The sequence below is a fragment of the Bombina bombina genome, chromosome 4, assembly GCF_027579735.1.
Source record: "Bombina bombina isolate aBomBom1 chromosome 4, aBomBom1.pri, whole genome shotgun sequence".
Taxonomy (NCBI): domain Eukaryota; kingdom Metazoa; phylum Chordata; class Amphibia; order Anura; family Bombinatoridae; genus Bombina; species Bombina bombina.
The window spans coordinates 863446455-863462997 of record NC_069502.1 but is presented as its reverse complement, the minus strand read 5'-3'; the positions used below and the strand labels follow the sequence as shown (position 1 = coordinate 863462997).

Here is a 16543-nt window from a genome sequence, read left to right as displayed (position 1 = left end):
CTTCATGTAAATGATACACACACATGCCCTCTCTTCCCTTCTCTCACCATCTGCTTCATGTAAATGATACACACACATGCCCTCTCTTCCCTTCTCTCACCATCTGCTTCATGTAAATGATACACACACATGCCCTCTCTTCCCTTCTCTCTCACCCTCTGCTTCATGTAAATGATACACACACACATGCCCTCTCTTCCCTTCTCTCTCACCCTCTGCTTCATGTAAATGATACACACATACACCCTCTCTTCCCTTCTCTCTCACCCTCTGCTTCATGTAAATAATATACACACACGCCCTCTCTTCCCTTCTCTCTCATCCTCTGCTTCATGTAAATGATACACACACACACATGCCCTCTCTTCCCTTCTCTCTCACCCTCTGCTTCATGTAAATGATACACACACACACGCCCTCTCTTCCCTTCTCTCTCACCCTCTGCCTCATGTAAATGATACACACACACGCCCTCTCTTCCCTCTCAGCCTTTGCTTCATGTAAATAATACACACATACGCCCTCTCTTCCCTTCTCTCTCAGCCTCTGCTTCATACGCCCTCTCTTCCCTTCTCTCTCACCCTCTGCCCCCTCTTCCCTTCTCTCTCACCCTCTGCTTCTTGTAAATGATACAAACACTTGCCCCCTCTTCCCTTCTCTCTCACCCTCTGCTTCATGTAAATGATACACACACATGCCCTCTATTCCCTTCTCTCTCACCCTCTGCTTCATCTAAATGATACACACACACATGCCCTCTCTTCCCTTCTCTCTCAGCCTCGGCTTCATGTAAATGATACACACATATGCCCTCTCTTCCCTTCTCTCTCACCCTCTGATTCATGTAAATTATACACACATATGCCCTCTCTTCCCTTCTCTCTCATCCTCTGCTTCATGTAAATAATACACACACACATGCCCTCTCTTCCCTTCTCTCTCACCCTCTGCTTCATGTAAATAATACACACACACATGCCCTCTCTTCCCTTCTCTCACCATCTGCTTCATGTAAATGATACACACACATGCCCTCTCTTCCCTTCTCTCTCACCCTCTGCTTCATGTAAATGATACACACACATGCCCTCTCTTCCCTTCTCTCTCACCCTCTGCTTCATGTAAATGGTACACACACACGCCCTCTCTTTCCTTCTCTCTCACCCTCTGCTTCATGTAAATGATACACACACATGCCCTCTCTTCCCTTCTCTCTCACCCTCTGCTTCATGTAAATGATATACACACACATGCCCTCTCTTCCCTTCTCTCTCACCCTCTGCTTCATGTAAATGGTACACACACATGCCCCCTCTTCCCTTCTCTCTCAAACTCTGCTTCATGTAAATAGTACACACACACACGCCCTCTTTTCCCTTCTCTCTCACCCTCTGCTTCATGTAAATAATACACACACACATGCCCTCTCTTCCCTTCTCTCTCACCCTCTGCTTCATGTAAATGATACACACACACATGCCCTCTCTTCCCTTCTGTCTCACCATCTGCTTCATGTAAATGATACACGCACGCCCTCTCTTCCCTTCTCTCTCACCCTCTGCTTCATGTAAATGGTACACACACACACGCCCCCTCGTCCCTTCTCTCTCACCCTCTGCTTCATTTAAATGATACACACACACGCCCTCTCTTCCCTTCTCTCTCAGCCTCTGCTTCATGTAAATGGTACACACACATGCCCTCTCTTCCCTTCTCTCTCACCCTCTGCTTCATGTAAATGATACACACACATGCCCTCTCTTCCCTTCTCTCTCACCCTCTGCTTCATGTAAATGGTACACACACACATGCCCCCTCTTCCCTTCTCTCTCACCCTCTGCTTCATGTAAATAATACACACACATGCCCCCTCTTCCCTTCTCTCTCATCCTCTGCTTCATGTAAATGATACACACACATGCCCTCTCTTCCCTTCTCTCTCAGACTCTGCTTCATGTAAATGATACACACATACGCCCTCTCTTCCCTTCTCTCTCACCCTCTGCTTCATGTAAATGGTACACACACACGCCCTCTCTTCCCTTCTCTCTCACCCTCTGCTTCATGTAAATGGTACACACACACGCCCTCTCTTCCCTTCTCTCTCACCCTCTGCTTCATGTAAATGATACACACACACGCCCCCTCGTCCCTTCTCTCTCACCCTCTGCTTCATTTAAATGATACACACACACGCCCTCTCTTCCCTTCTCTCTCAGCCTCTGCTTCATGTAAATGATACACACACATGCCCTCTCTTCCCTTCTCTCTCACCCTCTGCTTCATGTAAATGGTACACACACACATGCCCTCTCTTCCCTTCTCTCTCATCCTCTGCTTCATGTAAATGATACAAGCACACGCCCTCTCTTCCCTTCTCTCTCAGACTCTGCTTCATGTAAATGATACACACACACGCCCTCTATTCCCTTCTCTCTCACCGTCTGCTTCATCTAAATGATACACACACACGCCCTCTATTCCCTTCTCTCTCACCCTCTGCTTCATGTAAATGATACACACACACATGCCCTCTCTTCCCTTCTCTCTCACCCTCTGCTTCATGTAAATGGTACACACACACATGCCCTCTCTTCCCTTCTCTCTCACCCTCTGCTTCATGTAAATGATATACACACACACACCCTTTCTTCCCTTCTCTCTCTCACCCTCTGCTTCATGTAAATAATACACACACACATGCCCTCTCTTCCCTTCTCTCTCAGCCTCTGCTTCATGTAAATGGTACACACACACATGCCCCATCTTCCCTTCTCTCTCACCCTCTGCTTCATGTAAATGATACACACACATGCCCCCTCTTCCCTTCTCTCTCACCCTCTGCTTCATGTAAATGATACACACACACGCCCTCTATTCCCTTCTCTCTCACCCTCAGCTTCATCTAAATGATACACACACACGCCCTCTATTCCCTTCTCTCTCACCCTCTGCTTCATGTAAATGATATACACACATGCCCCCTCTTCCCTTCTCTCTCACCCTCTGCTTCATGTAAATGATACACACACATGCCCTCTCTTCCCTTCTCTCTCACCCTCTACTTCATGTAAATAATACACACACACATGCCCTCTCTTCCCTTCTCTCTCACCCTCTGCTTCATGTAAATAATACACACACACACACGCCCTCTATTCCCTTCTCTCTCACCCTCTGCTTCATCTAAATGATACACACACACGCCCTCTATTCCCTTCTCTCTCACCCTCTGCTTCATGTAAATGATACACACACATGCCCTCTGTTCCCTTCTCTCTCACCCTCTGCTTCATGTAAATGATATACACACACGCTCTCTCTTCCCTTCTCTCTCAGCCTCTGCTTCATGTAAATGGTACACACACACACATGCCCTCTCTTCCCTTCTCGCTCACCCTCTGCTTCATGTAAATGGTACACACACACATGCCCCCTCTTCCCTTCTCGCTCACCCTCTGCTTCATGTAAATGATACACACACACATGCCCCCTCTTCCCTTCTCTCTCACCCTCTGCTTCATGTAAATGGTACACACACACATGCCCCCTCTTCCCTTCTCTCTCACCCTCTGCTTCATGTAAATGATACACACACACATCCTCTCTTCCCTTCTCTCTCACCCCCTGCTTCATGTAAATAATACACACACACATGCCCTCTCTTCCCTTCTCTCTCACCCTCTGCTTCATGTAAATGATTCACACACATGCCCTCTCTTCCCTTCTCTCTCACCCTCTGCTTCATGTAAATAATACACACACACACACGTCCTCTCTTCCGTTCTCTCTCACCCTCTGCTTCATGTAAATGATACACACACATGCCCTCTCTTCCCTTCTCTCACCATCTGCTTCATGTAAATGATACAGACACACACGCCCTCTCTTCCCTTCTCTCTCACCCTCTGCTTCATGTAAATGATACACACACACGCCCTCTCTTCCCTTCTCTCTCACCCTCTGCTTCATGTAAATGATACACACACATGCCCTCTCTTCCCTTCTCTCTCACCCTCTGCTTCATGTAAATGATACACACACACATGCCCTCTCTTCCCTTCTCTCTCACCCTCTGCTTCATGTAAATGATACACACACACACATGCCCTCTCTTCCCTTCTCTCTCACCCTCTGCTTCATGTAAATGATACACACACACACGCCCTCTCTTCCCTCTCAGCCTTTGCTTCATGTAAATAATACACACATACGCCCTCTCTTCCCTTCTCTCTCAGCCTCTGCTTCATACGCCCTCTCTTCCCTTCTCTCTCACCCTCTGCCCCCTCTTCCCTTCTCTCTCACCCTCTGCTTCTTGTAAATGATACAAACACTTGCCCCCTCTTCCCTTCTCTCTCACCCTCTGCTTCATGTAAATGATACACACACATGCCCTCTATTCCCTTCTCTCTCACCCTCTGCTTCATCTAAATGATACACACACACATGCCCTCTCTTCCCTTCTCTCTCAGCCTCGGCTTCATGTAAATGATACACACACATGCCCTCTCTTCCCTTCTCTCACCATCTGCTTCATGTAAATGATACACACACATGCCCTCTCTTCCCTTCTCTCTCACCCTCTGCTTCATGTAAATGATACACACACACGCCCCCTCTTCCCTTCTCTCTCACCCTCTGCTTCATGTAAATGCTACACAGACACATGCCCCCTCTTCCCATCTCTCTCACCCTCTGCTTCATGTAAATGATACACACACATGCCCCCTCTTCCCTTCTCTCTCACCCTCTGCTTCATGTAAATGATACACACACACATGCCCTCTCTTCCCTTCTCTCTCAGCCTCTGCTTCATGTAAATGGTACACACACACATGCCCCCTCTTCCCTTCTCTCTCACCCTCTGCTTCATCTAAATGATACACACACACGCCCTCTATTCCCTTCTCTCTCGGCCTCTGCTTCATGTAAATGGTACACACACACTCCCCCTCTTCCCTTCTCTCTCACCCTCTGCTTCATGTAAATAATACACACACACACGCCCTCTATTCCCTTCTCTCTCACCCTCTGCTTCATCTAAATGATACACACACGCCCTCTATTCCCTTCTCTCTCACCCTCTGCTTCATGTAAATGATACACACACACACACCCTCTCTTCCCTTCTCTCTCACCTTCTGCTTCATGTAAATGATACAGACACATGCCCCCTCTTCTCTTCTCTCTCACCCTGTGCTTCATGTAAATGGTACACACACACATGCCCCCTCTTCCCTTCTCTCTCACCCTCTGCTTCATGTAAATGGTACACACACACATGCCCCCTCTTCCCTTCTCTCTCACCCTCTGCTTCATGTAAATGATACACACACACATCCTCTCTTCCCTTCTCTCTCACCCCCTGCTTCATGTAAATAATACACACACACATGCCCTCTCTTCACTTCTCTCTCACCCTCTGCTTCATGTAAATAATACACACACACACACACATGTCCTCTCTTCCGTTCTCTCTCACCCTCTGCTTCATGTAAATGATACACACACACATGCCCTCTCTTCTCTTCTCTCTCACCCTCTGCTTTATGTAAATGATACACACACGCCCTCTATTCCCTTCTCTCTCACCCTCTGCTTCATGTAAATGATACACACACACACACCCTCTCTTCCCTTCTCTCTCGGCCTCTGCTTCATGTAAATGATACAGACACATGCCCTCTCTTCCCTTCTCTCACCATCTGCTTCATGTAAATGATACACACACACACGCCCTCTATTCCCTTCTCTCTCACCCTCTGCTTCATGTAAATGGTACACACACACATGCCCCCTCTTCCCTTCTCTCTCACCCTCTGCTTCATGTAAATAATACACACACACATGCCCCCTCTTCCCTTCTCTCTCACCCTCTGCTTCATGTAGATGGTACACACACACATGCCCCCTCTTCCCTTCTCTCTCACCCTCTGCTTCATGTAAATGATACACACACATGCCCCCTCTTCCCTTCTCTCTCACCCTCTGCTTCATGTAAATGGTACACACACACACGCCCTCTCTTCCCTTCTCTCTCACCCTCTGCTTCATGTAAATAATACACACACATGCCCTCTCTTCCCTTCTCTCTCACCTTCTGCTTCATGTAAATAATATACACACACATGCCCCCTCTTCCCTTCTCTCTCACCCTCTGCTTCATGTAAATGGTACACACACACATGCCCCCTCTTCCCTTCTCTCTCACCCTCTGCTTCATGTAAATGGTACACACACACATGCCCCCTCTTCCCTTCTCTCTCACCCTCTGCTTCATGTAAATAATACACACACACATGCCCCCTCTTCCCTTCTCTCTCACCCTCTGCTTCATGTAGATGGTACACACACACATGCCCCCTCTTCCCTTCTCTCTCACCCTCTGCTTCATGTAAATGATACACACACATGCCCCCTCTTCCCTTCTCTCTCACCCTCTGCTTCATGTAAATGATACACACACACATGCCCTCTCTTCCCTTCTCTCTCACCCTCTACTTCATGTAAATGATACACACACACACATGCCCTCTCTTCCCTTCTCTCTCGCCCTCTGCTTCATGTAAATAATACACACACACATGCCCTCTCTTCCCTTCTCTCTCACCCTCTGCTTCATGTAAATAATACACACACATGCCCTCTCTTCCCTTCTCTCTCACCTTCTGCTTCATGTAAATAATATACACACACATGCCCTCTCTTCCCTTCTCTCTCATCCTCTGCTTCATGTAAATAATATACACACACATGCCCTCTCTTCCCTTCTCTCTCATCCTCTGCTTCATGTAAATGATACACACACATGCCCCCTCTTCCCTTATCTCTCACCCTCTGCTTCATGTAAATGATACACACACATGCCCTCTCTTCCCTTCTCTCTCACCCTCTGCTTCATGTAAATAATACACACACACATGCCCTCTCTTCCCTTCTCTATCACCCTCTGCTTCATGTAAATAATATACACACACATGCCCTCTCTTCCCTTCTCTATCACCCTCTGCTTCATGTAAATGATACACACACACGTCCTCTATTCCCTTCTCTCTCACCCTCTGCTTCATGTAAATGATACACACACATGCCCCCTCTTCCCTTCTCTCTCACCCTCTGCTTCATGTAAATGATACACACACATGCCCCCTCTTCCCTTCTCTCTCACACTCTGCTTCATGTAAATGGTACACACACATGCCCCCTCTTCCCTTCTCTCTCACCCTCTGCTTCATGTAAATGATACACACACACACGCCCTCTATTCCCTTCTCTCTCACCCTCTGCTTCATGTAAATGGTACACACACGCATGCCCTCTCTTCCCTTCTCTCTCACCCTCTGATTCATGTAAATGGTACACACACACATGCCCTCTCTTCCCTTCTCTCTCACCCTCTGCTTCATGTAAATGATACACACACACATACCCTCTCTTCCCTTCTCTCTCATCCTCTGCTTCATGTAAATGATACACACACATGCCCTCTCTTCCCTTCTCTCTCACCCTCTGCTTCATGTAAATGATACACACACACGCCCTCTCTTCCCTTCTCTCTCACACTCTGCTTCATGTAAATGGTACACACACATGCCCTCTCTTCCCTTCTCTCTCACCCTCTGCTTCATGTAAATAATACACACACATGCCCTCTCTTCCCTTCTCTCTCATCCTCTGCTTCATGTAAATGGTACACACACACATGCCCTCTCTTCCCTTCTCTCTCACCCTCTGCTTCATGTAAATGATACACACACATGCCCTCTCTTCCCTTCTCTCTCACCCTCTGTTTCATGTAAATGATACACACACATACTCTCTCTTCCCTTCTCTCTCACCCTCTGCTTCATGTAAATGATACACACACATGCCCTCTCTTCCCTTCTCTCTCACCCTCTGCTTCATGTAAATGATACACACACACATGCCCTCTCTTCCCTTCTCTCTCACCCTCTGCTTCATGTAAATGATACACACACACATGCCCTCTCTTCCCTTCTCTCTCATCCTCTGCTTCATGTAAATGATACACACACATGCCCTCTCTTCCCTTCTCTCTCACCCTCTGCTTCATGTAAATGATACACACACACATGCCCTCTCTTCCCTTCTCTCTCACCCTCTGCTTCATGTAAATAATACACACACATGCCCTCTCTTCCCTTCTCTCTCATCCTCTGCTTCATGTAAATGGTACACACACACATGCCCTCTCTTCCCTTCTCTCTCACCCTCTGCTTCATGTAAATGATACACACACATGCCCTCTCTTCCCTTCTCTCTCACCCTCTGCTTCATGTAAATGATACACACACATACTCTCTCTTCCCTTCTCTCTCACCCTCTGCTTCATGTAAATGATACACACACATGCCCTCTCTTCCCTTCTCTCTCACCCTCTGCTTCATGTAAATGATACACACACGCCCCCTCTTCCCTTCTCTCTCACCCTCTGCTTCATGTAAATGATATACACACATGCCCTCTCTTACCTTCTCTCTCACCCTCTGCTTCATGTAAATGATACACACACACACATGCCCTCTCTTCCCTTCTCTCTCACCCTCTGCTTCATGTAAATTATACACACACACATGCCCTCTCTTCCCCTCTCTCTCACCCTCTGCTTCATGTAAATGATACACACACATGCCCTCTCTTCCCTTCTCTCTCACCCTCTGCTTCATGTAAATGATATACACACATGCCCTCTCTTACCTTCTCTCTCACCCTCTGCTTCATGTAAATGATACACACACACACATGCCCTCTCTTCCCTTCTCTCTCACCCTCTGCTTCATGTAAATTATACACACACACATGCCCTCTCTTCCCCTCTCTATCACCCTCTGCTTCATGTAAATGATACACACACATGCCCTCTCTTCCCTTCTCTCTCACACTCTGCTTCATGTAAATAATACACACACACATACCCTCTCTTCCCTTCTCTCTCACCCTCTGCTTCATGTAAATAATACACACACATGCCCTCTCTTCCCCTCTCTCTCACCCTCTGCTTCATGTAAATGATACACACACATACCCTCTCTTCCCTTCTCTCTCACACTCTGCTTCATGTAAATGATACACACACATGCCCTCTCTTCCCTTCTCTCTCACACTCTGCTTCATGTAAATGATACACACACACACCCTCTCTTCCCTTCTCTCTCATCCTCTGCTTCATGTAAATGATACACACACACATGCCCCCTCTTCCCTTCTCTCTCACACTCTGCTTCATGTAAATAATACACACACATGCCCTCTCTTGCCTTCTCTGTCACCCTCTGTTTCATGTAAATGGTACACACACATGCCCTCTCTTCCCTTCTCTCTCACCCTCTGCTTCATGTAAATGGTACACACACACATGCCCTCTCTTTCCTTTTCTCTCACCCTCTGCTTCATGTAAATGGTACACACACACACCCTCTCTTCCCTTATCTCTCACCCTCTGCTTCATGTAAATGATACACATGCCCTCTGTTTCCTCCCTTCTCTCTCAACCTCTGCTTCATGTAAATGATACACACACACACCCTTTCTTCCCTTCTCTCTCTAACCCTCTGCTTCATGTAAATGGTACACACACACACCCTTTCTTCCCTTCTCTCTAACCCTCTGCTTCATGTAAATGGTACACACACATGCCCTCTCTTTCCTTTAATCTCACCCTCTGCTTCATGTGAATGGTACATACACACATGCCCTCTCTTCACTTCTCTCTCAACCTCTGCTTCATGTAAATGGTACACACACATGCCCTCTCTTCACTTCTCTCTCAACCTCTGCTTCATGTAAATGATACACACACACATGCCCTCTCTTCCCTTCTCTCTCACCCTCTGCTTCATGTAAATGATACACACACATGCCCTCTCTTCCCTTCTCTCTCACCCTCTGCTTCATGTAAATGATACACACACATGCCCCCTCTTCCCTTCTCTCTCACCCTCTGCTTCATGTAAATGATACACACACATGCCCTCTCTTCCCTTCTCTCTCACCCTCTGCTTCATGTAAATGATACACACACATGCCCTCTCTTCCCTTCTCTCTCACCCTCTGCTTCATGTAAATGGTACACACACACATGCCCTCTCTTCCCTTCTCTCTCACACTCTGCTTCATGTAAATGATACACACATGTGCCCTCTCTATTTCTTCTCCTCACCGTCTAGTTCATCAAATTGTATTCTGAAAACTGTTGTTATTTTGAATTCAGTCATTTTGTCCATTACGAAATATGTAATTGCAATATAATTATTCTTTTGAATCAATTACTTTAGTGTAATATTATGTAATCTACAGATTATTATATGTACATTTAAGTTCTGAAATATTGAACGGAAGATCTGAATTTAAAATCTAATAAAATACATGTTATCGATCAATCTCAATATGCCCCAAATGTTAAAGTTACAGTCTACTTGATTTTGGTTATTGTTTAAAAATATAGATAATGCTTTTACTACCCATTACCCAGCTTTGCATAACCAACATTGTTATATTAATATACTTATAACCTCAAAGATTGCCTGTTTCTAAGCCCCTACAGGCCGACTCTTATCTCCGTACTTTTCACATCCAGACATTTCTAGTTCATGTGTGCCATATTGATAGCATTGCGCTCACTCCCGTGGAGAATAATAATGGTTATGCAGGAACCAGCACTAATTGGCTAAAATGCAAGTTTGCAAAAAGCACTGAGATAAGGGGCAGTCTGCAGAGGCTTAGATAAAGGTAATAACAGAGTTAAAAAGTGTATTAATATAACAGTGTTGGTTATGCAAACTGGGGAATGGGTAATAAAGGGATTATATATCTTTTTAAACAATAACAATTTTTAAGTAGACTGTCCCTTTAAGTGTATGGCATTTAAGTACCCATTGCTATGTTAAACATGAATTGCTTTTAGGGTGAAATAAAATCCTAAACCATGAAATATTGTCTGCAATAAATGTTCTGACAGATGACGGTAATACTGACGTAGATGTTAAAACAGAAGATCTGAGTGTAATGTGTCAGCTGGGAGCTCCAATACAGGAAATGTGTGACAGTGACAATGAAGGTAAGTGCATGTGTGTCACGTGTCCTGTGTTTATCAAGTATTGCCTGGGTTTTATAGCTTATTGTCTGTAAGTGCTGTACATTATATCACCAGTCAGGGTGTCACCTCAATGACACACTGAGTGTCACAGTACAATATAGCCTGATACTTTCTGACTGTTGTCACATGTCTAGTATTTAGTTATATCAGTCCTGATCATATGACACCCAAGCAGGAAGACCTTATACAGCTGCTGTCATATCTGCCAGGAAATAATCATTGTGATCTGATCAGCTGCAGATACACCAGTAGCACTTTGTAGGGGCATAACAGAAATCTCATAGCGCTATGTTATCTTTAAAGTCACTTATCTGTATGTTCTATCTGTATATAGTGAGTTAAAGGGACATTGTATTTAAACCTTCTATCATACATGTATAAGACCAGCAGAGAAGCGTGTTCGTATCTTTATGTGAATTTTTTTTTAAAAAAAAACGTATTCTGCCAGCAAGCTACAGCATTAAAGGGACAGTATACTATAATTTTGTTTTCCTTTTATTTTACCAGCTGCAGTGTATAAAATGTATGAGATTTGCTTTTTTTAAGGCTTATTTGTCTACTAGTGGGAAAACCTGCCCAGAGGGCAGTCTATTGTGGTGTCGGAACCACCGAACCACCCTGCCATTCTCGGAAGGGCAGTCTATTGTGGTTACGGAACAACCCTGCCATTTTTGGAATCCACCTGGATGCAGCTTACGCTGCTCCAGGTGGATTCTTTCACCACCCTGCCATCCAGGTGAATTCCGAAAATGGCAAGGTGGTGAAAGAATCCACCTAGATGCGGCTTACGCTGCATCCAGGTGGATTCCGAAAAAGGGCAGGGTGGTGAAAGAATCCATCCCGGTGGATTCTTTCACCACCACTTTTGTTCTCTCTCCCCCTCTCCTTTGCTTTCTCTCTCCCCCTCTCTTCCCTTCTCTCTCACCCTCTGCTTCATGTAAATTATACACACACACACACCACAGGTAATCACAGAGTTAAAAAGTGTATTAATATAACAGTGTTGGTTATGCAAAACTGGGGAATTTGTAATAAAGGGATTATATATCATTTTAAACAATAACAATTTTTAAGTAGACTGTCCCTTTAAGTGTATGGCATTTAAGTACCCATTGCTATGTTAAACATGAATTGCTTTTAGGGTGAAATAAAATCCTAAACCATGAAATATTGTCTGCAATAAATGTTCTGACAGATGACGGTAATACTGACGTAGATGTTAAAACAGAAGATCTGAGTGTAACGTGTCAGCTGGAAGCTCCAATACAGGAAATGTGTGACAGTGACAATGAAGGTAAGTGCACGTGTGTCATGTGTCCTGTGTTTATAAGGTATTGCCTGGGTTTTATAGCTTATTGTCTGTAAGTGCTGTACATTATATCACCAGTCATACATGTATAAGACCAGCAGAGAAGCATATCTTTATGTGAATTTAAAAAAAAAAAAAAACGTATTCTGCCAGCAAGCTACAGCATTAAAGGGACAGTATACTATAATTTTGTTTTCCTTTTTTTTACCAGCTGCAGTGTATAAAATGTATGAGATTTGCTTTTTTTAAGGCTTATTTGTCTACTAGTGGGAAAACCTGCCCAGAGGGCAGTCTATTGTGGTGTCGGAACCACCGAACCACCCTGCCATTCTCGGAAGGGCAGTCTATTGTGTTTACGGAACAACCCTGCCATTTTTGTAATCCACCTGGATGCAGCTTACGCTGCTCCAGGTGGATTCTTTCACCACCCTGCCATCCAGGTGAATTCCGAAAATGGCAAGTTGGTGAAAGAATCCACCTAGATGCAGCTTACGTTGAATCCAGGTGGATTCTTTCACCACCCTGCCATTTTTGGAATCCACCTGGATGCAGCTTACGCTGCATCCAGGTGAATTCTTTCACCACCCTGCCATTTTTAGAATCCACCTGGATGCAGCTTACACTGCATCCAGGTGGATTCTGAAAAGGGCAGGGTTGTGAAAGAATCCATCCAGGTGGATTCTTTCACCACCACTTTTGCTCTCTCTCCCCCTCTCTTCCCTTCTCTCTCACCCTCTGCTTCATGTAAATGATACACATACCCTCTCTTCCCTTCTCTCTCAAACTCTGCTTCATGTTAATGATACACAAACACACACCCTCTCTTCCTTTCTCTCTCACACTCGGCTTCATGTAAATGATACACACACATGCCCTCTCTTTCCTTCTCTCTCACCCTCTGCTTCATATAAATGATACACACACATACACCCTCTCTTCCCTTCTCTCTCACCCTCTGCTTCATGTAAATGATACACACACATGCCCTCTCTTTCCTTCTCTCTCACCCTCTGCTTCATATAAATGATACACATGACCTCTCTTCCCTCCCTTCTCTCTCAACCTCTGCTTCATGTAAATGATACACACACACACACCCTCTCTTCCTTCTCTCTCACCCTCTGCTTCATGTAAATGATACACACACATGCCCCCTCTTCCCTTATCTCTCACCCTCTGCTTCATGTAAATGATACACACACATGCCCTCTCTTCCCTTCTCTCTCACCCTCTTCTTCATGTAAATGGTACACACACATGCCCTCTCTTCCTTCTCTCTCGCCCTCTGCTTCATGTAAATGATACACACACATGCCCTCTCTTCCCTTCTCTCTTAACCACTGCTTCATGTAAATGGTACACACACATGCCCTCTCTTCCCTTCTCTCTAACCCTCTGCTTCATGTAAATGATACACACACACATACCCTCTCTTCCCTTCTCTCTCACCCTCTGCTTCATGTAAATGATACACACACACACGGCCTCTCTTCCCTTCTCTCTCACCCTCTGCTTCATGTAAATAATACACACATGCCCTCTCTTCCCTTCTCTCTCACCCTCTGCTTCATGTAAATGATACACGCACACACACCCTCTCTTCCTTCTCTCTCACCCTCTGCTTCATGTAAATGATACACACACACACATGCCCTCTCTTCCCTTCTCTCTCACCCTCTGCTTCATGTAAATGATACACACACACGTCCTCTCTCTTCCCTTCTCTCTCACCCTCTGCTTCATGTAAATGATACACACACACATGCCCTCTCTTCCCTTCTCTCTCACCCTCTGCTTCATGTAAATGATACACACACACACACATGCCCTCTCTTCCCTTCTCTCTCACCCTCTGCTTCATGTAAATAATACACACATGCCCTCTCTTCCCTTCTCTCTCACCCTCTGCTTCATGTAAATGATACACACACATGCCCTCTCTTCCCTTCTCTCTCACCCTCTGCTTCATGTAAATTATACACACACACACATGCCCTCTCTTACCTTCTCTCTCACCCTCTGCTTCATGTAAATGATACACACACACATGCCCTCTCTTCCCTTCTCTCTCAACCTCTGCTTCATGTAAATGATACACACACACACACCCTCTCTTCCTTCTCTCTCACCCTCTGCTTCATGTAAATGATACACACACACACCCTCTCTTCCCTTCTCTCTCACCCTCTGCTTCATGTAAATTATAGACACACACACACCCTTTCTTCCCTTCTCTCTAACCCTCTGCTTCATGTAAATGGTACACACACATGCCCTCTCTTTCCTTTAATCTCACCCTCTGCTTCATGTGAATGGTACATACACACACACCCTCTCTTCACTTCTCTCTCAACCTCTGCTTCATGTAAATGATACACACACATGCCCTCTCTTTCCTTTAATCTCACCCTCTGCTTCATGTAAATGATACACACACACATGCCCTCTCTTTCCTTTAATCTCACCCTCTGCTTCATGTAAATGATACACACATGTGCCCTCTCTATTTCTTCTCCTCACCGTCTAGTTCATCAAATTGTATTCTGAAAACTGTTGTTATTTTGAATTCAGTCATTTTGTCCATTACGAAATATGTAATTGCAATATAATTATTCTTTTGAATCAATTACTTTAGTGTAATATTATGTAATCTACAGATTATTATATGTACATTTAAGTTCTGAAATATTGAACGGAAGATCTGAATTTAAAATCTAATAAAATACATGTTATCGATCAATCTCAATATGCCCCAAATGTTAAAGTTACAGTCTACTTGATTTTGGTTATTGTTTAAAAATATAGATAATGCTTTTACTACCCATTACCCAGCTTTGCATAACCAACATTGTTATATTAATATACTTATAACCTCAAAGATTGCCTGTTTCTAAGCCCCTACAGGCCGCCTCTTATCTCCGTGCTTTTCACATTCAGACAGTTCTAGTTCATGTGTGCCATATTGATAGCATTGCGCTCACTCCCGTGGAGAATAATAATGGTTATGCAGGAACCAGCACTAATTGGCTAAAATGCAAGTTTGCAATAAGCAGTGAGATAAGGGGCAGTCTGCAGAGGCTTAGATAAAGGTAATCACAGAGTTAAAAAGTGTATTAATATAACAGTGTTGGTTATGCAAAACTGGGGAATGGGTAATAAAGGGATTATATATCTTTTTAAACAATAACAATTTTTAAGTAGACTGTCCCTTTAAGTGTATGGCATTTAAGTACCCATTGCTATTTTAAACGTGAATTGCTTTTAGGGTGAAATAAAATCCTAAACCATGAAATATTGTCTGCAATAAATGTTCTGCAGATGACGGTAATACTGACGTAGATGTTAAAACAGAAGATCTGAGTGTAACGTGTCAGCTGGAAGCTCTAATACAGGAAATGTGTGACAGTGACAATGAAGGTAAGTGCACGTGTGTCACGTGTCCTGTGTTTATAAGGTATTGCCTGGGTTTTATAGCTTATTGTCTGTAAGTTCTGTACATTATATCACCAGTCAGGGTGTCATCTCAATCACACACTGAGTGTCACAGTACAATATAGCCTGATACTTTCTTTATCTTTAAAGCCGCTTATCTGTATGTTCTATCTGTATATAGTGAGTTAAAGGGACATTGTATTTAAACTTTCTATCATACATGTATAAGACCAGCAGAGAAGCATGTTCGTATTTTTATGTGAATTTTTAAAAAAAAAAAAACGTATTCTGCCAGCAAGCTACAGCATTCAAGGGACAGTATACTATAAAATTGTTTTCCTTTTTTTACCAGCTGCAGTGTATAAAATTATTATTATTATATTATTAGTATACTGTCCCTTGAATGCTGTAGCTTGCTGGCAGAATACGTTTTTAAAGGCTTATTTGTCTACTAGTGGGAAAACCTGCCCAGAGGCACCCTGCCATTCTCGGAAGGGCAGTCTATTGTGGTTACGGAACAACCCTGCCATTTTTGGAATCCACCTGGATGCAGCTTACGCTGCAACCAGGTGGATTCTTTCACCACCCTGCCATCCAGGTGAATTCCGAAAATGGCAAGGTGGTGAAAGAATCCACCTAGATGCAGCTTACGCTGCATCCAGGTGGATTCTTTCACCACCCTGCCA

At 44.5% G+C, this 16543-nt stretch overlaps 1 protein-coding gene across 3 annotated transcripts in view; it reads left to right on the top strand.

The window, feature by feature from the left end:
- Window positions 1–16543, top strand: part of LOC128657332 (oocyte zinc finger protein XlCOF7.1-like) — a 48990-nt gene that overhangs the window by 16224 nt on the left and 16223 nt on the right. For all 3 annotated transcript variants that reach the window (XM_053711638.1, XM_053711637.1, XM_053711636.1), the window contains 3 exons: window positions 10979–11077; window positions 12312–12410; window positions 15744–15842. In XM_053711638.1, the coding sequence (XP_053567613.1) occupies window positions 10979–11077; window positions 12312–12410; window positions 15744–15842 (297 nt within the window). The remainder of the gene's footprint in view (window positions 1–10978; window positions 11078–12311; window positions 12411–15743; window positions 15843–16543) is intronic.